This window comes from Pleurodeles waltl, chromosome 7, assembly GCF_031143425.1.
Source record: "Pleurodeles waltl isolate 20211129_DDA chromosome 7, aPleWal1.hap1.20221129, whole genome shotgun sequence".
Lineage (NCBI taxonomy): Eukaryota > Metazoa > Chordata > Amphibia > Caudata > Salamandridae > Pleurodeles > Pleurodeles waltl.
The window spans coordinates 975,818,983-975,842,779 of record NC_090446.1 but is presented as its reverse complement, the minus strand read 5'-3'; the positions used below and the strand labels follow the sequence as shown (position 1 = coordinate 975,842,779).

Below are 23,797 nucleotides of genomic sequence, written 5' to 3'. Positions count from 1 at the left end.
TCTTATGTTTGAAAGAGTTTATATTTGACATTTATTTCTGCTAAGAGTGTTAATAGGTATGCAGACCTTTTCTGTCGCAATATTTATATGTAGGTGCTGGTTTTGAGTACTTTTCTGTTTTACGGATTTTCTTAGTTACAAAGTTTGCAGGGTTTTGCGCACCGCGTCTGACTGGGGGTTGCTTTTTCTTTTAGGGATAAAAGCATGCTAGTAGGCTACCTCCGATGTATAGCACAATATAATAATAAGTAAGCTGAATTAAGTTCAGCTGAATCATTTGAGGTTTTTATTTTCTACCAGGAACAAGTAGGACCAGATAACCAGTTATGTTCATGAGCACCAAACAATTGGTCAGAGCCATCTAAATGATCTCAGCCTAAGCTGGTGTAATGTTTTGTCCAACAGGCACAACAGCGGGAACTGACAGTTCGTCATGTCAAAGAGGCAGAGAAGGAGCTCAACCACCAACTGAAGCTGCAAAGGGAGCAATATGAGGCAACTATTCAGCGACACCTGTCCTTTATTGATCAAGTAAGACACTCAGTAGCATGACTGCAAAATCTAACAGCAGTTCATGTACAATTTATTGGCTGGATACAGCCTCAACATGTAGCGCCCCATCAGCCGGCATCTTACCAGTGAATGTTCAACAGTACAGGGTGTAATTTAGGGATGGCTTTACTCTTTCAATGGCCATATGGGCAGGGCTCATTCCCGTAATGTCTGACCCTTACTGACCTGGTACACTCTAGCCATACTAGAAGACAATGCACTTGAACATGATCTTTATTGAGCGGATAATAACCAGCAGTAGTTTGTATTCTAACAAGAATGTTACCTTGAATGACTCGATAAAATAAACACTTGAGAGTACACTCTAGAAACACAATGTTGTTTAAAATAGGAAGGGTTTAATTTGTTTAGCACACTGTAGAAGATCTGTAGTTGGTCATATTTGTGTCAGAATGGTGCTATTAGGAAAAAGTGAAAATGAATTTGAGATGATTAGCATGGATGTAGCTTCAGGGGTGTGTTTGGGATATTACACCCCCCTAATAAATGTATTTTCTGATGAATAGTTGGGTACAGGTGCTTTCACTCTGGTGTGGTGCCTGTCAGACTTCACCTGGGATTTTTGCATGCACCCACTGACAAAAACACACACACACACTTCATTTTTGTTTTGAAAGCCCTAAAAAATGTTGATTTTATGAAATATGGTTGTAGTGTGGTCAGTTTTACGTATATTTTGCGCATTAGCTTCAGGCCTTAGGCCTCTGTGCACTTTGCCCTAAATATATTTTATTCATTTGCTAACAGCTTAGAGCCTCTGTGCACTTTACTCTAAATGCTTTCTATTAGGCTTCGTACTGTTATTTTACGGAATAGCCAGTTCTACGGTGTTGTTTTTTATTCATATCACACTGTTTTGCCTACTTCAGCACTGGAGTTCTTCATAACATATTCACTCTGTGCTTTAGTCAAGGATACAGTCTGGTACATTGCCGATAGACGTGGTAGGAGTCTAGATTTGCCATTCCTGCGCAGGAACATTTTGTGATCACGATGACATGTTAGTTATATAATCACTTCCTTGTCCCAATACATGAAGAGGGAGATTCCGACCAGGGAACCACAACTAGACGCTGACTGCCTCGTTGCAGATGCTGAACCAGATCACAGGCCTTTGCTCAGGTATGAGTGTGTCCGTCTCCCTAGTGATACAGAAAGGCAAGCTGAAAGCTTAACATGCTGTGCTCTAAATAGAACAAGCAGAGGGAGAGTAGAAACGGTTAGGAATTATGATCGCTTTATTTCTATGTTTTACTCTCCTGGTTACTATATCAATCCTACTATGTTGTATTGTTCTGGTTATTGCGGCTCACGCCTTAATATCTAAAATACAGTCGTTTTATTAAAACATTATATAAAACTTATACTGTCTTTGTCATTTGTATATGAGACCATATAGTGAATGAGAGAGTTGGTTTGGATCTGAGTGACCACGACTTCCCTGAGAAGTTCCAAAGATGTCATGCGCTCGGCTGCCCAATCATTTCTTCCCAGTGGGAGAAATGAGGCACTGCTAGTTAGCCGGAGCAACAACCGGATTTAGGGTGACAGAGTTCCTTACACGTGGGTCAGACTCAGTCCCCCACACCGTTATCGATCCTGCTGCCTAGAAATCCAGTAGTCTCATTTAGGATAATGAGAGCCAACGCGACATGGCGCCGCCAACGTTTGGTCTGGCTCTAATGTTTGGGTCCGACTGACTCTCTCGGTCTCGTATATATTTGACTCCTCGGTTCCGTATGCGGAGACGTCCGTGGGGCTGAGGGTTTCCGCCACCACAGGTTGGGTACATCCTATTACTTAGTGGTTGGTTGTTCAAGCTTGAACTTTGAAAGGAAATACCCCGATATTGGTGTGCCTTCTCTGTCCTAGAGCTATTATTTTTATACTAATGGCGAATCCAGTTGTAGTAGATATACCGCTTAATATGCGATTTCCGCTCACGGGTCATCTGATAGCACATGGACTGACGGTCCAGGGGGGTCCGGTCACTTTTGTGGTGGACGCCCATGCAGCCTATAGAACAGAACTTTTTTATTCTTGGGTCGTATTTCCAGCAGCTGATGGGGGTACAAATACTTTTCACGAATATACTGTTGCGAATGTCCCTGGACAATACAGGGCTTATGCATACTTAGAAATACCTTTATCTTATCAAGAACACCATAATTGGCTTGATGGCGCCCTCCCACATTCAGTAACACCAGTACGGTTAGGTCCGTTGAGTAATGATGGTCCGACCTGGCCTTTATTGGCTACATATACACCATATCCTGGAGTGGCAAATGTGGCAGTGGCTGAAGTGCGTCGTTTATATGTGGAATTAACTGCAACGTACAGACGATTAGTTCAGTTTGTGATGCAGACATTAAATACTAATGCAGCGCGTGCTGCTCCAGCTCATCCACATGCGGTGGTGCCGGGAATAAATCCGGCCACTGTACACTCTGTAATGGGCAAGGTACCGGCTAAACGTGAGGAGACTCCATTTTGGCTGGCGCAAAAAATTAATACGCTGGAAGCAGTATTTCCCCATACGGGACCTCAGGATAAGCATAGAATTTTGACGATGTGTTTGCCGTATGGGATGGTTCCTACGGTGGATCTTTGTAATACTTGGCGCACGGTGTTTGCCGCTCTCTATACTACAGCACACGGTACAGCGACTTTGGCTAATTTGCCGGAGGTGCTTAAACAAATTCAGGATGAATATGGGGCTGCCCCTGCCTTGGATTTAGGCATGCAATTGATGGGTAATTTTGAAGCGGTTTCTTCTATTATTTTGAGTAATCTCAAGGGGGAGGCTGTAGCACTAGCAGTGCGAATGCGTCTTCGGGACGTTCCGCAGATTAATCAGGAGCGGGAACTTCCGAGAATAATAGCTAAAACATATTCTAGTATTGGTCGTGATAGCCTAGGGGCTCGACCGCAGAAACCACAATTGCAGGGTAAAAATAATAAGGATAATTCTAAGCAACAGCAACCTGAGGGTGCGAAAAAGCGCTGGGATAAGAAACAGCAAACACCTAAGAAAGATGGTGGGCAGTCTCCGCAACCGGAGACCCCACAAAATAAGTATAATCTCAGGAATAGGGATACTTTGAAGACGCCTGATAGATATCAATATACTGATACGCGCCAATCTCGTTCCTTTCAGGACTCCTCGGAGAAAAGAAGTGAGAGAGGTGGGCGGTCAGAGCGGAGGACGGAGTACGTGAAACCGAGACAGGATTCACAACGCTCAGCGGAGGTTTCTATTAAACAAGAAGAGAAACCGCTGCAACAAAAACAGCAGTTTAAAAAGAAGAAAGTGGCAGCAGTCTCAGTTAGACATGCCGCTCAAGAAGAGAGTTCTCTTGACGAACAAGACATGGGCGTTAGCGCTGTTAGACAGCGCGGCAGAGGTCACAATAGTTCGCCGGAGTCTTCTAGAGCATCTGGAGGCGAAAGCAACTGATGACTTCATACAAGTCGAGACGGCGGATATGCGAGTCTCTGATCCTGATCAAGTATATCTTGTGACTCTACGATTAGAAGGGGACATTGACCGCGTTGTACACGCCATCTTTTGGGACCATATGGTGAAATCATATGATGTCCTGTTGGCCGAACAAGATTGGCCACCTGACTTTGTTCGCGACTGTCCAGTTGGGGAGGAGGTTATTGCGCCTTCCTTTTCACCACTTGTTCCGAGAGAACTAGCGGAGTCATATGGTAAATCATGGGCTCTAGCACAAGCCCCCGCCCTATATAGAAATAATGTGGGGTGGGATAAACAATCACCTTATCATGTCATTCCCATTAAAGGAGAACCTCAGCCACAGCCGCAATATCCTATTAAATTTGAAGCAAGGGCATCGGTTCGGAAAATTCTTACACAATTGGAGTACCAAGGTGTGATTGAGCCTTGTGTCTCGCCGATGAATAATCCCTTATTTCCGGTTGCTAAACCGGACCATTCCTATAGGATAGTGGTGGATTACAGACATTTGAATAGTCATACACGCACATATGCTATACAGAATTCACATAGCGCTGCGCTTATGAATAATATAGTGCGTAAAAAATACAAAACAACCTTGGATATCTCGAATGGATTTTTCTGCCAGAATATAGCACCCGAAAGTCGGGACTATACCGGTTTCAGTGCGTTTGGCTCTCAGAAAAAGTTTTGTCGTTTACCTCAGGGGTATAAGAATAGCCCAGGACTGTTCTCGGCTCGTGTGACTGAACTTCTGCACGAGTTGGACCCTGAGGCGTTATCATATGTTGATGACATTTATTTGACGGACGATGAGATTCTACAACATCTCAGTCGCGTATCGCGCATTGTTGTGGGTTTTGCTGATATTGGTTATAAGTTTAATTTTAAGAAATCAAAGATTGCCTTCCTCAGTGTTATTTTCCTGGGATATGAGTTATCGAGTGAGGGCAAGAGCCTGGCGCCACATTTTTTGGAGAAATGTGCTTTACTGCAGCCTCCTAATACGGTTCGGAAGCTCCAGTCTTTGTTGGGGTTTCTGAATTTTGGCAGAACTTACATTCCTGATTATGCTACACGTATAAAACCCTTATATGAACTGATACGCCCTAATTTTTCAAGTAGATTTTGGACGATTGAGCATACACACATACTGCGAGAGCTGCAGAATGATCTTTTAGCGGTTAAACATTTACACACGCGGGACAATAAAACTCATTTGGTCATCAGGGTGATTCCTGGGGCTGTTGGATTTACGTATGTCACCTTTAATGAAGGGGAGACAGTCCCGATAGCATACAAGTCCCACTTGTATTCTGCTGCAGAACAACGTTTTGCACAGACTGAGAAAATTCTCACTGCAGTACAGATGGCTGTGATCAAAGAAAGACCGCTAGCCCAGGGCAAACGCATTATTGTCGTTTCCCCAATTCCGGCCTTGGAGGCTGTTACAAAAGCGAGTGTTCCTAATTCGAAAGCTTTACACCCGCGGTGGATACAATGGGCTACGTCTTTGACGGCCACTGATGTGGATTACATATTTGACCCTAAGCTGCAGACTCAAGAATTTCTTCAATATGAAATAGAGTACCCGGTTCCTGCTGGCACATTACCTATTGACCAATATGAAGTGGTCATGTATACCGATGGCTCTGCGCAACCGGCGGTTGGGACTAAACAACAGTATTCTGCTGCTTGTGCAGTGGTGAGCGGGACTATGGAGGGGGGAGTTTTCTGCCCCTGACATACTTATACTAAAACCTTGGGAGATTGCACGGCGCAGCTGGCTGAGCTCAAAGCTCTTTTGTTAGCGTTGGAGCATGCAGAGCCGGCGATATTGACCTTGCTGGTCTGTGACTCCTACTACTGTGTGCAATCCTTCAATGAATATCTGCATTATTGGAAAATGAATGGGTTCAGAGATTCTAAAGGAAACACCATTAAACATAAATTGTTGTGGGGTAAGGTTGCGGGTCTGAAAGAGACGCTTACTAAAGTCCATGTTGTACATACACTTGGACACCAGCGCGTTGGAATACACGTTGTTGGGAATACTTTGGCTGATGAGGCTGCAAAGGCGGCAGTGACTATCGCCACTGTAGCCGCGGTAACTCGTTCGAGTTCAAAACCAGACGTAGAAATTGCGGCTGCCATAAAAGCTACGGCTGATGGCACGCCATTTCCTAAAGGATTCCCTTCTAAATATAGTTACTGCTTGAGTGGTGCACTAAATGCTGTTGTTAATATTCCAGGCGTTGGTGTACGTGAGTTACCGAATAAGATTGAGAGACCTCGATTAATTTCTGCAGCGCATGAAGGGGTGGCATCTGCGCATGCTGGTGTGGCTGCCACGATTTCGCTTTTACAGGCCCGTTATTGGTGGCCTGGTCTCTATAAGGAGACAAAGCAGTATGTCCTTTGTTGTGACGTCTGTCAACAAATTAAAGCATCGTCGGCTAGACGCCCGCAGCAGACTCCTCTTCTGATATCAAATAGACCATTACAGTGTGTGTACTTGGACCATTGTGGTCCACTGACACCAGATGGTGCATACAAATACATATTGGTTGCTGTAGATTCGTGCTCCAGATTTGTGTGGGTCTGGCCACAGCGCTCGGCTGACGCTCGGACTGTTATTAAAGATTTGCGTATCTTTGTCGATACATTTGCAGTTGCGGCTTTTCATTCGGACCAGGGCCCTGCTTTTGCCTCTAAGGCATTCAGGGACACCATGGCTTCGTTGGGGGTCCAACTCCAATTCTCGTCTCCATTTCATCCCGAGGGCAATTCTGTCGTGGAGCGTTTAAATCGTGATTTAAAGCAATCCTTAACAGCCAGGGTTATAGGTACGGGTCGTAGTTGGCTGGCCCACCTGTATGGAGTACAGAGAGCACTTAATAACTTGCCTAGAAGGTCACTGGGGGGTCGTACTTCATATGAGTGCCTGGTCGGAACACGAATGTATGTTCCTGATCTAGATGGTCCTGGTGTGGAGGCGGCAGATACGCCCTTTGACATAAATGATCGTGTCACTGTTTTGCAGGATTTACAACAATTTCGTGAAGATAACTCTTCTGCGAGTGCTGCCTCCTCTGGAATTAAGGATGAGCCAGTAACACCTACTGGTTGGATACCCAGGATTGGGGATCTAGTGCGTGAAAAGGTCGCAGTAAAGAAAGAATTTGGTCCTTCTTATCGAGCACCTGTCCCTGTGTTGGGGGTGAGCGGCACGAGAACTGTGATTTTGCCGCCGCTGCAAGGGGCCAAAGGAAATCGTTTTGTTTCCATTGATAATGTCAAGTTACAACATGTGGCCGATTCTGCACAGCAGACCAAGAGGGACACCCAGTAGTTCCGGCATCCCTCTCACTACTGGGGAAGAAGTCCCGCTGCAGGTGATTAGCACCGACCATGTTTCCTCTCCGAGCTTGGGGAGGGTGGAAGATGATCTTGCGATTGTTCCACAGTCAACGATTGATATCGATTCTTTTTCTCAAGTTGCTGTACGTTCTACTGATGTTTCTGAACATGTGATTTATAGCGTACCTAGGAGAGAACCTCCATCAGCTTCCTTGTTCACTGTTGCACCTTTTGCGAGAACTGCCTCTGGCTGCTTCAACGACGCGGATGCAGCTGTATCCAGCTCTTCGTCTTCGCTGTCTTCAATCCGAGGTCCACGTAAGCTACTAAGTTGGCTTAAACGTACATATTTTGTTGTTCCTTGGAACTATTTGTGGCTTTTTATGGCTGTACTGACTATTTTTTTATGGTTGGGATTTGTGGTTACCTTTTTTCTGGTAATACATGGTCATTTTCTTCTTGATCGATCAGACATTGAACACGTGGAGACTGTGTTGAGACCACATTTTTCGTCTCATATGGTTCGAAGGGACTTATCCAATGTGAACATTTCTGCAATACCAATTCCGATGGAATTGTGTGGGATAAAGTAATGTTTGATATATATGGTCCCACTGAATTGATTCAAATACCGTATGTTCTTAAGTTATCAATGAATGATATTGTTATTCCAGGCATTGTTTCTGATGATTGGGATGTGAAGACAGTAGATGCTATGCTAAAAGATTTGCAATATTATACTGTCTATGACGATGAAGATGCTTACCAATTTAAAGATAATCATGGTGATATGTTTTGCTACACCTATTATGGACACCACTTTATTCACAAAGCGAGTAGCCCTAAGTCCATCTTTAATTATGTACAATGAGAACATTGCTCGACTCCTCCACAAGGGAGTTCGAAAACGTATAATGATAAATTTGCATATTTTTCTGGGCATGATCAGCGAAACGCTAAGTCTTACTATTTTAAAGTGACACCGTATTCTAATAAGCAAATTTTGTTGACCGATACTAAATTACTGTATTCTAATTCGTTTGTATCTAAACTTTCGGTCGAAGGATATGAATACTGGTTGAAGACTGTTGACTTGAAAAGTGTTTGGGGTACGAAAAATTGGCAGATGCAAGGCAGAGATACATTATTTCGAGCATGCATTATCCCTGTGCAAATGATTTTCCTCAATGACACAGTACAACAGACTAGTTGTTTGGGCTTGGCGTCGATTAGAGAATTGACTTTGCCTAGAATACCTGTCCCTTCTAAATTAAATAACTGGCAGCACTATGTGAATGCTACTTTTAGTGAATTTACGCATTGGGTCCAGAATGGTACGCTTAACGCTTCATCGTTACATCCGGGCGGGTGGTTATTGTGGCCTGTAGACACTAATCAGTGTCATCAACGTTTTGTTACCTCTTCTGGGGGGTTCAGATATAATAACTACATACAGTGTGGGGAAACTTTGTCAACAATGGTTGAAGTACTCCACGCTGGGTGCAGTTAAGTCACACCTCAAGTTACTGTCTAATGGTACTGATTTACAAGATTTCTTGTCAGGTCCCAAGGTGCCCCGGAGAAAAAGGTTCTTATACGAAGTGTATAATGAGTTTTGGAAACTTTCCCAGCAGGAGGCTGCAGCCCGGTTAAGACAGATTGATCAAGAAAATCTGCTGCAGACTTTGTCTGTTGTTGATAATGGCATGCATACCCTTTCTGACCGTGTTTACACGATTGACAGCATTGTCTCTTCTGCTATTGACATTATAAAATCAGACATGTCTTCTTTATATCATGGGCAGAGTCAGACACGATCTATCATGCAGCTGGGTTGGACTCTTCAGACCTTGAAGGCGGGTCGCGTTCCATGGCAGCACATTCGTGCCAGAGAGATCTTTATCTCCTTTAATTTAACTCGTCAACAACAATTGATGGCTAAGAAGGAAGCGACGTATGTTATGTTAAATATTGAAAAGTTGGAGAAACTGCCTTTTACGGTGGCTGAGATTCCGTCAGCTGAGTGGTTGATTCATGGGGTTATTAATTTGCCTATCTCCACTCTGCAATTTACTTCTTGTTTGAAGCACATTCCGGTGGGTAGATATGAACTATTGGGTGACAGTTACATACACGAGGTGTGGGAGCTTCCTTTTCAGTACAGATGTGTTAATGGTTTGCGGGAAGTTTTTCTTAGCGGTAGCGAATGCGAAGCTTCTGTTAGCCATTCCATGGTTTGTAAACAGCTGTCCTTGCACGGAGCGTGTAATGCTTCGATTGCTAACTTAGCTTGTTATCTGAAGGGAGTTCCAGTTTCGGTAATTCAAAACACTTTCCAGGTGCTTTCTAACGGCAGTTACATTGTTCTTAACAGCGAACGCTGCTGTGGCATGTGTGCCGGAATAGTTTACGTCGTTGTCGTCAACAAGGCCGTTACGTGCTGCGGGAATGTGTTGTTTCCCCCTACTGAATTTAGGGAGGTAGCGGACATCTGGCCTCATATTGCTACTTCCAAGGTTGATTTCGACAAGTTGAGTCGGCTGAAAGCTTTATTGTTTCAAAAGCATGTGGCCCTTACATCTGCTAGCGAGACCTACGCACTTCAAGTGGCAAGGTCATCGGCGGAGATACAGTCCCTTTTGAATACTAACTTTCCGAGTCACTTCGGTGAACTTGTGGGATGTATATTTAATGCATCCAGCACTGCTGGTATTGCTCATTTTTTCAAAGCCGTTGGTGTTGGTTTCGTTCACACCTTCTCTTCCATATTCGGTTTGATACCTTCGGCTATACACTCTATTTTCGGAAGCATTTTTGGGGGTTTCCCAATTACTTTGGCTTTATTGGCTGGAGTTTTGCTATTGTTGCTATTTTTTCGCAATGGCTGTCCCGCCGCAACGAGATCCTGTATTGCTGCTCCCGTCAGCGCAGCTGTGTCGTGAACGCATGATGCAGTGTTTTGGAGCAACACTCCTGGCTCATTTGGAGTGTGACTGGTCTTTGTCGTTCCGACCGGTTTTGGATTGTGTGCAACCCGTGTTTCGATGCCTTTGGTGCTCGTTTGAACATGCACTGGCTTTCTGTCTCTCACTGCAGCGCTCTCCAGTGGTTGATCTTGATCTGTTGATGTTCCCGATTAGGGCTCATTCCCAGACTTGTGCACTACGGTTGCGTTTGCTTCGTGAAGCGGATTATGAGATTCCCTTCCTGGAGGAAGATGGTTTTGTCTCTTTCCTTGGCGCTACACGGGGTGCCGCCCTGAATGGTTTTGGGGCTTTGGAACACACCTGCTCCATGGTACTTTGTGGTGTGGATCTTCCGATATTGACATATCTCGAAGTGGAGGAGCTTCTACGTTCTATTGCTTCTGTCTGACAATTGGATTTTTTTTCTCTCTCTCCCGACTAAATTGACACTATATTGCAATTCGCTCTATCGTCACATGTTTCCTAAATTTATGACTTTGTTGTCTTCTCATCTTGTCGAAATGTTGGGTTTAAATTTAGGTCATGTTCTTTTTTTTATGTTGTTAGAACCACTTGCTACCGACAAGGGGAGGGTGTAGTGTGGTCAGTTTTACGTATATTTTGCGCATTAGCTTCAGGCCTTAGGCCTCTGTGCACTTTGCCCTAAATATATTTTATTCATTTGCTAACAGCTTAGAGCATCTGTGCACTTTACTCTAAATGCTTTCTATTAGGCTTCGTACTGTTATTTTACGGAATAGCCAGTTCTACGGTGTTGTTTTTTATTCATATCACACTGTTTTGCCTACTTCAGCACTGGAGTTCTTCATAACATATTCACTCTGTGCTTTAGTCAAGGATACAGTCTGGTACATTGCCGATAGACGTGGTAGGAGTCTAGACTTGCCATTCCTGCGCAGGAACATTTTGTGATCACGATGACATGTTAGTTATATAATCACTTCCTTGTCCCAATACATGAAGAGGGAGATTCCGACCAGGGAACCACAACTAGACGCTGACTGCCTCGTTGCAGATGCTGAACCAGATCACAGGCCTTTGCTCAGGTATGAGTGTGTCCGTCTCCATAGTGATACAGAAAGGCAAGCTGAAAGCTTAACATGCTGTGCTCTAAATAGAACAAGCAGAGGGAGAGTAGAAACGGTTAGGAATTATGATCGCTTTATTTCTATGTTTTACTCTCCTGGTTACTATATCAATCCTACTATGTTGTATTGTTCTGGTTATTGCGGCTCACGCCTTAATATCTAAAATACAGTCGTTTTATTAAAACATTATATAAAACTTATACTGTCTTTGTCATTTGTATATGAGACCATATAGTGAATGAGAGAGTTGGTTTGGATCTGAGTGACCACGACTTCCCTGAGAAGTTCCAAAGATGTCATGCGCTCGGCTGCCCAATCATTTCTTCCCCGTGGGAGAAATGAGGCACTGCTAGTTAGCCGGAGCAACAACCGGATTTAGGGTGACAGAGTTCCTTACACGTGGGTCAGACTCAGTCCCCCACACCGTTATCGATCCTGCTGCCTAGAAATCCAGTAGTCTCATTTAGGATAATGAGAGCCAACGCGACATGGTGTTTCTCTCACTTAGTACTCCTACCAATTTGCATTCTTCTCCCTTTCCACTGCCTCTTAATCCCCTCTCATGCACTCTGCTTGTTGTGTATAGTGTATTTTAACATAATACGCTAGCTCAGTGACTGCTGGCACCCCACATATTTGGGAGGGCAGCCACTGACCAGCAGTACCTGGTCAATGCCAAACCCTGGCCTGTTATAAACATAGTTTATAACGAACCATAACTGAGAACTCTGGAGTTGACGCTGAAGGCAGCGCATCAGTCGGTCAAAAAGAATAAAATAAGTATGTACTCACCCACTGCATGCACTGGCTCACCTCTGGTCTTCCTGCTTCAGTCCCACTGCGCTGGTCTGGTCTGCAGACTGCAGCAGTTTTCCACACCAATCTGAACGCTGCTGTCTTTCTGTTGATAATGTTAGCAGCATAAGAGCAGCACCAGGGTTGGCTGGAGTGGAGTGTCCGTTGCTCCTGCAGGCACTTGGGGGCTTGTGCCTGCTCTCCACCAATGTGTCTTAAGCAGCTGAGTGGAGAGGTTTACACTGCCCATGTCAGGCGGGCCATCGCAAGACAGCTGGCCAAAGTAACATGCACACTGTAAACTGGTGGAGTGAGCACCACTCCTGTGCTGCCAGTCACGGCCCCCAAACACGGCTCGGGCTAAGAAAAGTAAAATGGTAATAAAATCAATTTATTACCATTTTATGTTTCACCTTTTGCAGCACTGGCAGCAGGAGGGGTGATGCTTTTCTGCCCTAATGAAGCGGGTGCTGCTGTGCCAGCGAGATTGTTGGGAAATCTGAAGCTCATACCTCCTCACCCCCAATCTTACCAACCAAGCTACGCCCGATGATTAAAGTTACCCTCCTTGGGGAAAAAATATAACTTCTTGAATCTTCTGGCAGTATAGAGTATTTGGGGCTCACCATTCCTCTATGATCTGTGAGCAGTTTTCCACTGGTGGGGATTACCTACTGTTCAGTGGTTACGCCAGTGTTGTCGACGCATAAGATGTGTCCCTGATCTCTACTCCACTGAATTCCTTTCTCTCTTTCTATTGGAAAACATATGTCTGCTTGTCTGAAATGTGTATTTCTGGACAAATGAGAATTACATGTTCCTTAATGGCATGAAGACTGTGAATCTCACTTGTTAATCTGTGGTTCATATGGCAAAGGGACTAAAAACTAATCCAGTGTCTTCAAGGGCATTAAAGAACCTTGGAGTATGTTTGAATGAAACACTAACTTATGGTCAAAATACCAAATACTACTTCATGTTATTCTATAGTTTTCTCCCGCTACCTCAATAATCTCACAGTATTAAAATAACCAGATCCTCGGTGCGTCCAGCCTCAACCATTGTAGCGTTGTTTATGCCAGAAACCCAAAGAAAGAAGCTATATAGGCTGCAGGACCAAGCAGCCAGACTCTTTCCGGGTATAAAAATATCCTCTCATGTTATGGGAGCCGTCAAAAGCCTCCATTACCTTCTGGTGGTGAAGAGAATAACATTCAAATGACTCTGCGTTGTATTTATCTTGAAGCCTGGAAAGATCACAGCCTAAAATACGTCAAGGGCTTGCTATCCAAACCACACACCTAATTGCAACTTGATATTCATATTGGCATATCGGATTGCCCAAACCAGATTTAAGTTCAAAGTCTTATCGAAATAGAAATATCCCGAATATAATGGGTTTGGATAGCTGTGGGTTTGAGGCAGTTTCCCTGTCTAAACTAGTCTTTACCACATTGCAGAATAAGCTGGTCAGATCATTCAATTGCTTCCAAGTAGAAATCCGTTCCCCAAATGGGAGTCCTTGAAAGTGCTTATCAGTTGCCCATTGTCTGCATTAATTTATGTAGTGATGAAGTGCCGAGTTAATCTTTGTAGGTCGATTTTGCAGTTTGTTAAAACAAAAACTCAACAGTTTCCTAAAGATAGCAAATTAAGGGTTTAAAATAGTAATCGTGAATCATGACAACTTAATTCGGTAAGAATTTGGAAAGTTGGAGATTTTTTCAAGGCTTGAAAGTTCTACTACTTGAACTATTGTTGGACATTGGTACTGATGCATTTTTGATAAAATGATAGCCTGTGAATTTTGTCTGCTTTCAGTCAGTAGATGATGGACATATTTTGAGGGCAGATACTTCGCAACTGGAGGACTGTCCTTACTAGCTTTAATATGACCTCTATAATACCAATAAAGTACTTGCAGCATTTCTTTTACTTCTAGGTGTATTTCTAGAAGGTAGTAAAAGGTGAGGTCAGGTTTTTTTGTTTAAAGAGAGGTGTTGAGGATGGACCTAACTTGTCAGTCTTTTGACAGCTGTGTACACTGGCAAATGTAACTGCAATCCATTTTACAATGGGTATCCCTCAGACAAATCAATTCTGTAAAGTGCCAGATTTACACAGGACCTTTTCATTCTTTGTGTGAACTAACCTATCTTTCCTGACTCTGTGTTCTACACTCAGTAGAAACAATACTTCCTTGTAAGAGTGCTGTTTTCATGCTGTTGTCTGTTATAGATTCACATGCTTTTACTGGTTTCATCTAGGATTGCTTTTCTTGTTTGGAAATACAACCTAAGAATATCGACCCTGGGAAACTTTGTTAACAAAGTCCCCCAAAACCTTGACAAGAACCTTGGGACCCTCTTTCATTAAACTCTGACCTTAATTCATCAGTTTGACATAGCACTAAAAACAATCACTTCGTTGAGTACACACCTTTCCCTCTTGCAGAAGATAGGTGGCATGTTTGTGAATCTGCAAAAATTTCAAGCTCTCAAACTGGTGCTAGAGAAACGTAGTTGTTTGTTTTTCAGCATACATCACTTCTAGATTGGCATGTTGTGCCTTGAATAGCAAGTAGCATGAAACTTTCGAGCAGCTGAATTTAGAAGTTAGAATTCCTGTATTGTTGGAAGTGTTTACTGTCTGCATGAGTCTTACCTTTGCTTAGAGGTTTAATTGACCAAAAAGCAATGGCGGACTCCCCGTACTGGGCATTTGGTGTTTTGCTGGAAGGGTGGGGGCCACTTTTGTTACTGAGGGGCCGATTTTGTACCAATGCAGAGGTTTTAAAAGCTCTGCACAGTTTTCAGTCAGCAATAAAAATGCAAAGATAACTAGTGATTAATGTACTTGCTGGAGAGAGACTGGTGTTTTGTCTAGTGGTAGTTTTGACCCATCTAGGGTAACGCAGAGGGTTAATATGCCTTTCTGAAAAGAACATGTGTGATGCAGATCACAGAATAGTACTTTATGTGCAGTGCTCAGTGGGATACTGCATTTGTTAGATAGATCCTTTTGTTATTGTGCAGTTCGTAAGTTACAATCATAATTTAGCATGAGTTATGAACTGACATCAAGCAAACTGCATCGTACAGGTTTGAAAGTTTTTTTTTTTTTTAATTTTCCCCCAATCTTTGATTTATCCTAATTTTGCTCAAAGGGATTTGCTTCGGTAGAAATAACCTGTTATTAGTCAAGTCAACCCTAGCCAACGTTGTCAACATTTTCTATACACTAGTTTACAAAAGTATGATTCATTGTCTTTGTATGTGTATGCATGTGTGTCTGTGATATAAAATGCTTCAACACCCTAGGTTGGAAAGAGAGGCACCATAAAACAGATGAAATACTTGTGAGCGAGGGGCTAGGAAGAGAAGAGAGGCACTGTTAGAGGGTGATGGTGAGGGAATCATTGAAGATCCCAGATAAAGATTACTGTATCCTGGTGCACTGTAAGGTCATCATTTACTATGCTTTAAAAACGAGTGCCATTGAATATACAGTGAAAAATATGTTGTAGAATGCATTGTTTTGCCATTTTTCCCCAACTTTTCTTGGGGGTGGGGGGGTGTTACCATTGTAGTAGTCAGGCTTGCTCGCTATTCACACTATGGGGGCTGGTCTGACAAAATTTGCCAGGGGTGCTTTGGGTTCCAGTCCGGCCTTGCCGAAAAGCTTGTGATGAGGCTCCAAGTTCCACTCAGTTGGTGCATAGCTTCAGCTACACTGTCATGTACTTTCCTCGCTCTTCTAGTTCATCGACATTTAAACTTACGTCCTAATGAGGCTAGGCCTGTGAATCTTTAGATTCATCACGTGCCTTTCTTGTTCACATCCATTGGCACTGGTGCTGGTTCATTTATGTAAGGCCACCCTAGGACTCACCCCTTCTTTTCATGGTGTGCTGCTCCTGGAACATTCTGGCTCAAATGTGTCTGTCCCAGCTGCCCTTGAGAACCAGTCATTGATTCCGTTCATCATGCATTGGGCTGGGTCACAGGGATGTCCACTTCACCTACATATTAAAGTTGCTATAACTTAAGGTGCAGATCCAACTGCAGGGGCTTCGGAGTTCAGTACTTCTGGAGTTAAACCTTACGGAGCATTGTGCAGGGATGACATTCTGTCACACTAACAATCTGCCATTGCTTCGAATCTGATTGAAAAGAGGTGGGATGATAAATCTGAAATATTAAGCAGCATATTTGATTTTCACCCAACTTAAGGTTGACCTGTGCTCACCCGCCTCTGTTTACAACTGTAGATTATGGTATTCAATAATGTTTCCTGCAGGGCTTGAAGCTAAATTCTATAAGCGGCTGGGCAGATGAGTTGGTGTCCTGGTCTGCCATTTCATACGGATGTGAGTATGGTCTAACCAGCAAGTATCAAGGACGTTGCTCTCTCTTTCCAGGGTATGCAAAAAGTACTTCAGAGTTGCCAAATTTCCGTGTCCTACTGGTTGGCAGGACTCGACTGCTAGTTTAGCACACCGTCTCTTAAACAGAAAAAAAGTTTGCCCCTTGAAGTCTGTCCTTTCATTGTGGCACCCTGCCCTCAGCTGGGATTAGAGTGGCTTCTTCCATGCTATTCTTTCAAATCGGGGCTAGGTTTGTTGTTATAAAGCGGTTTTAGGCGTTTTTGGTCTCCTAAATAGTGCTCACTCCCCACCTATAATGCCTACGTGCCACCTACCAACTCTCTAAATGTACAGCATGCATACTGTTGCGGTGAATGATGTGAGCGTCAAGCATCGGAGGGTGTGAGAGTGCAGAGATTCTCTGCAGTGCTTCCAGTTTACCAAAGTCCTAGAACCCGACAGCAGAAACAGCCACCTGTGCACAGGAAAATAGTCCGCCTGTTGCAGCATGTACATGGTGTCCAGATTTACTCTCTCTGTGTCGACATTTACTGCATGTTGAGTCGTAAGCTTTGTGAAATACCATCTCCCCCCCCACACTTGATTGTTTTACAGTGTGTGCACTCCCCCTGCCTTTCTTCTGCTTGCTTGCACACATAGAGACCACCTCTCAGGTGAGCTACATGGTGTCCTGCGCTACGGTTCAGCGAGGGAGGCATGTTGTCAATGCCGCTGTGAGACTGCACACCCCTGGCAGCCTCCGAAGCTCTGGATTTTGGTTATCCAGGCCCATGGGCCAGTGTCCCGTAGTTATCCTCCACCGCCAGAGTCTGTACACTTGCACAAAGACACCCTCCTACTGTAAAAAAAAAATATATGTGGCATTCTGTCAAGTGCCACTTTCCCTCTCCTGTCTTGCCTTCCTTTCCTCTTCCCTACCTCTTCGCGAAGGTGCAGAGCGGTAATCCAGTGAGTGTGTTGGCGTGAAATGTTTGGGTGAGAGCCATGGAGCAGGATTAGGGGACCCTGACATTGATGGCCCACATACACATAGAACGGCATCGAGACCCTGTAATGGACAAAGATGCCTTGAAAAGGCTGTAGCCAAGCAATGGGAAGCCATAACCTCTATCAAAGCAGACCGACTGGCAATGCACTTTGGCAGCCATGCACATAATACCCCACATATATGATATGGGGTCAGGCATACTATTGGTCAAATATATCCCATCACTAAATGGTGCATTAGTCTTCTTCACCGTTACAGCAATATAACTTACCTCTGAACAATACCGACCGCACCAAATACAAAATAAACAGACTACTTTGACTCCAGTTGAAGGAAGTCCTAGAACCCTTAAGGACACTCAGATTGCAGAGCCATTTAGGACCAAAACAGTGGTGGGAACACACTACACAAATGTACTTCACATTCCATCCGCACAACATGGCAATGACTGACGGGGAAACGTGGTGTCCAGATGAAGCAGGTGTGTCTGGCTGCCAGCTCCTCTGTGTGGGGTGAATGCTAGCCTGTGGGATACCCCGTTTACGATTGAGGTACCAGGATTTGAGCCACTGCTTGCGTGCCCCGGGAGAGGGTAGCCTTATATTGTGATCTTTATCCTTCAATGAACGATGCACACTGCACAAGGGCATCGCTTTTAGCCTTGCAGTTGTATCACAGGCAACTTGAACAAGGGCCGTTCAGCAACTCAAGCCCTCTCTCCACTGGCCCCCTCCAATCAGATCACATTCTGCTTGTCCGTGTGCCCTACCCCCGATCAGGCCCATCCACGTCGGCGGATGGGCTGCGGTTCCAAGGAAAACATGTGATAAAACACCCTATATGCCTCAAAGCTAAAGCTTGACAAACTAATTTTTTTATCACGCAAACATACCTCTCACTTGTAGGACTGCATTCCAAACACCCTCTGACTCAACAAGCACGGCCATTGTGAGCCTTCGCTCCCTGACGTGCCTTTGTTTACTTGGGGCTCTGCCTGTGCGGTAACCTTTGTTGAACAAACTGCTTTCTTAATACCGACCAGTATTTGTGGCACGACATTCCGAACACTAATGTAATGACATTTCCTGAGCTGCAGGTGATACGCCTGTGCATGGCGCTTTTATGTGGCCGCCTTGGCTCCGCACTTTAATGCTGTCATCAGGGTCGTTTCTCCCTAAAGCAAGAAGGGTGAGGCTTGCTGCTCAAACGAATGAATCTCGTCTCTTTCTATAGGGCCCTCACGCCAGAATCCTTTCTCGATCTAGAGTGGAGTGCAGCCGTATGCTAAATGTTCCTAAACAGCTCAGTGGGTTCATGGAACCATTTCTCAGTTTTACGCACCAACTAAGGGGCACTGGTGTGAATCTCAGCAGCTCATTCAGCCAATACAACCAAATTTGTGGGTAGTTTTTGGCGAGCCTATAGTCATCAGGAACGTCGGTCTCATCTTCGATCTGCACTTTACTGAAACTTCCGCCAGCTTGGACTGAGGAATGCGGGTACATAGAGGGGACAGTGGTGCTTTAAGGCTACCTTTGCTCTCTGGCACAAATGCTCTTGCCGTAATTATGGGGCAGATAAAGTGAAATGGCCAACACCATGTTGCTCTGTTCATTTTAGTAAAAACAAATTTCTGTAAGTAAAGCATGAGCATTAAGCATATTATATGCAAAGCTGAACATATTCTCCCCTCTCGTGTGCTTGCCTCTATTGTTTTTATTATTGCGTTTTACAAGTACAGCTTTGTACAAGTACAGCTTTGTACAAGTACATAAACTAGCACTTTTGTTAGGCGGACATACTTTCAGTTTGTACATCTATGTTGGTCATAATCAGTTATTTCACTCATGTTAAACAAATATACACAGATCAAATAAGTATGTGTCTGTTATTACTTCCTCTAAGTGCCATAACTACCCATCCCACCCCCAACAAATCTGCTTCAGTAATATTCTCAATTAATCAACACTAGTGCTTCAGTACCATTTCCATGTGGATGGATATCATCTGGTCAAGGAACTCATCACAGACATTAATAGTTGTCTGCGAGGGCCGAGAGATCGGGTACATATTCTCAACTAACACAGGTAGGTGAGGCCCTTCCTAGGCGTAAAAGTTGGCTCCTATGAGTCTTCGTCATCATCTAAGCCAATATTACTGAGGTCTGCCACCAAGGCTTCCCATGCTTGTGCCGTTTCAAGGGTGTCTATACCTTGTTTAGCTTCCCACAGTAGTATGCCCCCTTCCACCTCTGCCCACTTCTCCAGTTCTCTACGCCACTTTAATGCACTTGGTCCCCCAGGTGATTTCCAATTTCTTGTGAAACTAGGAGAAAAGCAAGTTCCTGGAATTTACTAGTGGTTTTATTTTTAGAAGAATGTTGGAACCAACCTAAGAGGCTGTTCTCCGGTGTTTATAGGATTTCCTTCACTACAATGGTCCCCCAGGGTCCCCTATCTCTTCCCAGTAACTACTAATGTGTTGGAAGAACCACAACATGTGCAGCAGTCACGCCCCCTCCTAAGTCACACCTAGGGCAGGCTGCATCCTCGATTTGAAAATAACACTGAATATGTTCTGGGGTTAGGTACGCCTTCTGTAAGATATAAAAATGAATCAACTTACAGCAAGCATTCTCGAGGGGTCCACTCAAGAACAGAAGCCCAAGCAGCCTCTGGTATAGGTTTCCCTAGATCTTCCTCCCAACTGGTTTTCAATTTCTCAAGTGGGCTCCGTGAGTCACCTCCAATAGCCCGATTAAGACCGGAGACAACCTTCACGGTTCAAGAGGAGAGGACCATATACTGGCTAGAATTGTGTGCCAAAGGTTCAGTAGCCCCCATTCACCAATGTTTCCTGATACTCAGAGTGACCGCTCTATGTAGGAGGAAGTGCCCCGGTGGTAAGTCGAACTCCGCCCTAAAGTTCTCAAAGGGAAGCAGTGCCCCCTCCCTAAACAGCTCACCCATCGTCAAGGCCCCCTGCACCCTTCCACTCTCCCAGACTCCTCCAGTCACCACCATGTGATAATTCTCCCAACATTGCAGTTGGGTTCTCTGGGGCATATTGGATCTTGGTGTGGGTTTTCCGTAAACAACGGGCCAAGCATCTAGCAATCTCCTAGAATTCTTCAGTATCTCGGGTGAGATTCATTTCACCTGTAAAAGGGTCTTCACTAGGGATGAGAGTGTGAGTATAAATGGGAGAAGGGCTCTGTCAGGTCTCTGGCAACTCACTAACCACTGCCCAAACCACTGGAGATGAGATGTCAAACAATAAGTCTCAAAATCTGGTGCTGCTAGCCCTCCTTCCGGTGTCGGGCATTGTAGAGTGGTCAAGGCTACCCGTCTACGGGCAGTGCCCCAAGGAAAGGTCACCACCAAAGGAATCCAACTCCCTAAATATTGAGCAGGATATCCAAATAGGGAGGGTCCCAACAAAGTAGAGGAGACGAGGGAGGTCGATCATTTTTAGTAAGGCTATTCTACCTATCATAGCTAAGGGGAGAGTTTTCCAGAAGTTTGTTAGCTTTGAGGGACTGTATAGCCTTACCTTCCAGGAGATCTGTGCAATCATGGTGAATTGTGACCCCCCCCTAGGTAGGGGAGACTTCTAAGAGCCAATTGTAGGTGAGCCAGGTTCCCGGGAGGGTCAGTGTCCGGTGTAACAGGGAATACACAGGACTTCCTCCAGTCCTAACAACCATCCAAAATCATGGTTTTAGCCCCTTCAAGTTCCCCATGTGTGTCATCTGGGAAAGGTAAGGATCATAGGCATACTGAGCTATCCTATCCAAGTGGCCCTCAACACTCAACCAACCCACGGGAATGGACTCCCATGCATGCTTGGGTTGTCAGGGGCTCCATAGCCGGCGAAGAGAGCAACGGTGACTGGGGGCACCCCTGTCATGTTTGTCGCCCCACTTTATAGCTCTGGGATATTACCTTATTCGTTCAGACCCTAGCAGTGGGCCCCATATAGAGTAACTTGGTCCAAGTCGAGAACCCCTTTCCCAGGCACACATGGCCCATCTCCTCATAGAGGTATTCCTATTCAAAATCCTTCTCGATATCAACAGTCCTGATCACTGCTCTTTCCTGATCAACATCCCCATGATCTAAGATAGACAGAAGACGTCTAATGTTGAAGGCCGAATTCCGCCCAGGTATAAACCTGGCCTGATCCAGGTGGATAAGTCTGGACATGTAAGGCAGGAGTCAAGTCGCCAAAAATTTACTAAGAATTTTATAGTCGATGTTGAGCATCAAGGGCGGTTGATATGCTTTATAGTCTCTTGGGGGGGTTTCCTTGGTTTCAGTAATGGAACTATATTCGCTTCCCAGGTAGAAGCCAGTAGGTAGCCTGATGATCTGGCTTCATTGTACAACGCTTCTAGTTTGTAGTGCTTAACCCCGGGCCATGACCTTGAATGGTGCTGCATGACAGCCCCACCAGGCTCCGTCAGTGCGAGGTGAGGAAGATCTAGGGGCTCAAGATAGGTTTGCACCGCTTCAGCATCATGGGTATCCATGCTCTCATACAGGTGTTAATATTAGTGGTAGAGGCAAGAATTAATTTCATTCAGACTATATCCTTAGATGCCCTCTTCCATTTCTGTATCCATAATGGGGGTTCCACGCTTTCCAGGGTTAGCTAGCCAGGCCAAGAGTGTACTTGCTCAATCCCTCTCGCTATGCGAGTGGGTCAAATACCCTTTGTAATCAAAACATTGAAACCTCTCAACCTGGGTCACCACTTCCTCTCTCTTATCTATTAGGGGCTGCTGCAGCTCTCTGTCCCTGGGTCCCCGAAGCTCAATGTCACAGAGTTCATCTTCCGCCACTTGGACCTCAAGGAGTATGGTTCCCCTGACACCCACCCCTGTGGCTATGCATTGGCCTCTCAGTACAACTTTGTAAGTGTCCTATTCTGAGTGAATGGAGAATGCTGTCCCCTCATTATACCCAACACACTGCTCTATTTTAAGTCGGATGTTCTCTTGAAAAACCTGATCCTCCAGTGCCTCTGGTTTGAGGCACCAGGTGGGAATCAGTTGTTTGGGACTATGCCAATGAAGGGGGAGGGGCAGAGGGTTATGGTACGAGGTCGTGCAGGCCAAATATTCTTTAGTGGAGACCTTATGGTGGACATCAGGGGAGCACAAAAAGGTATCAAGTCGGACATACAAATTAGGAAGACCCGAAAAGTAGGAGAATTCCTGGGTGATAGAGTGGGTGAGCCTCCATGTATCTGCAAATCCCCATACACTTTGACAGTCTGAAAAGAACCAGGCTATCGTAACTGTTGGAGACTCTGGCAAGGGGGTGTGACCTAAGACTCCCCCTCACTGCCACATACCTCCTGTCAGGATCTACAATATGCTAAAGATGTTGGAAGGGGACTCCTGCCTGCACCCATATGAGCACATCCCTGGCAAAGGCTGAATAGCAAGTATAAAAGGCCTGACCACGCCATCTGCGCTACAAGGCTAGCCCTTCTTTAGTGGGGAGGTTAGTTTCTTGGAGAAATGCTATATGCCCCACTGAGGAAAATGCTGATCGAATAAGGTTCTCCAAATAGGTGATCATGTTGTCCCCCTTTGACTGTTCCTGGAGGCCCACCACTCGGATGTTGCTGCAACACAACCTATTATCTGCATCTTCAGTGCCGAGTACCAGTGCCCAGATCTTGTTCTCCATCAGGTGGGTTGTCATTTTGGTAACCATTGGGGGGTCTCTATCTCTCTCTCCCTTTCTCCCTCTCTCCCTCTCTCCCTCTTCCCCTCGCCCCCTCTCCCCGTCCCTCTTTCTCTCTCTGTCCCTCTCTCTGTCCCTCTCTCTCTCTCTCTGTCCCTCTCTCTGTCCCTCTCTCTCTCTGTCCCTCTCTCTCTCTGTCCCTCTCTCTCTCTGTCCCTCTCTCTCTCTGTCCCTCTCTCTCTCTCTGTCCCTCTCTCTCTCTCTGTCCCTCTCACTGTCCCTCTCTCTCTCAATGTCCCCCCCCCCTCTCTCTCTCTCTCTCTCTCTCTCCCTCTCCCTCTCCCTCTCCCTCTCCCTCTCCCTCTCCCTCTCCCTCTCCCTCCCCGCCAGCCGACGGTGGTCATCCCTGAGCATGCTCAAGTTAGTTCCCAACATATCAATT

The 23,797-nt window shown here is 45.0% G+C and overlaps 1 protein-coding gene across 4 annotated transcripts in view; it reads left to right on the top strand.

The window, feature by feature from the left end:
• Positions 1-23,797, top strand: part of CEP131 (centrosomal protein 131) — a 313,831-nt gene that overhangs the window by 113,327 nt on the left and 176,707 nt on the right. For all 4 annotated transcript variants that reach the window (XM_069199754.1, XM_069199751.1, XM_069199752.1 and 1 more), the window contains one exon: positions 406-531. In XM_069199754.1, the coding sequence (XP_069055855.1) occupies positions 406-531 (126 nt within the window). The remainder of the gene's footprint in view (positions 1-405; positions 532-23,797) is intronic.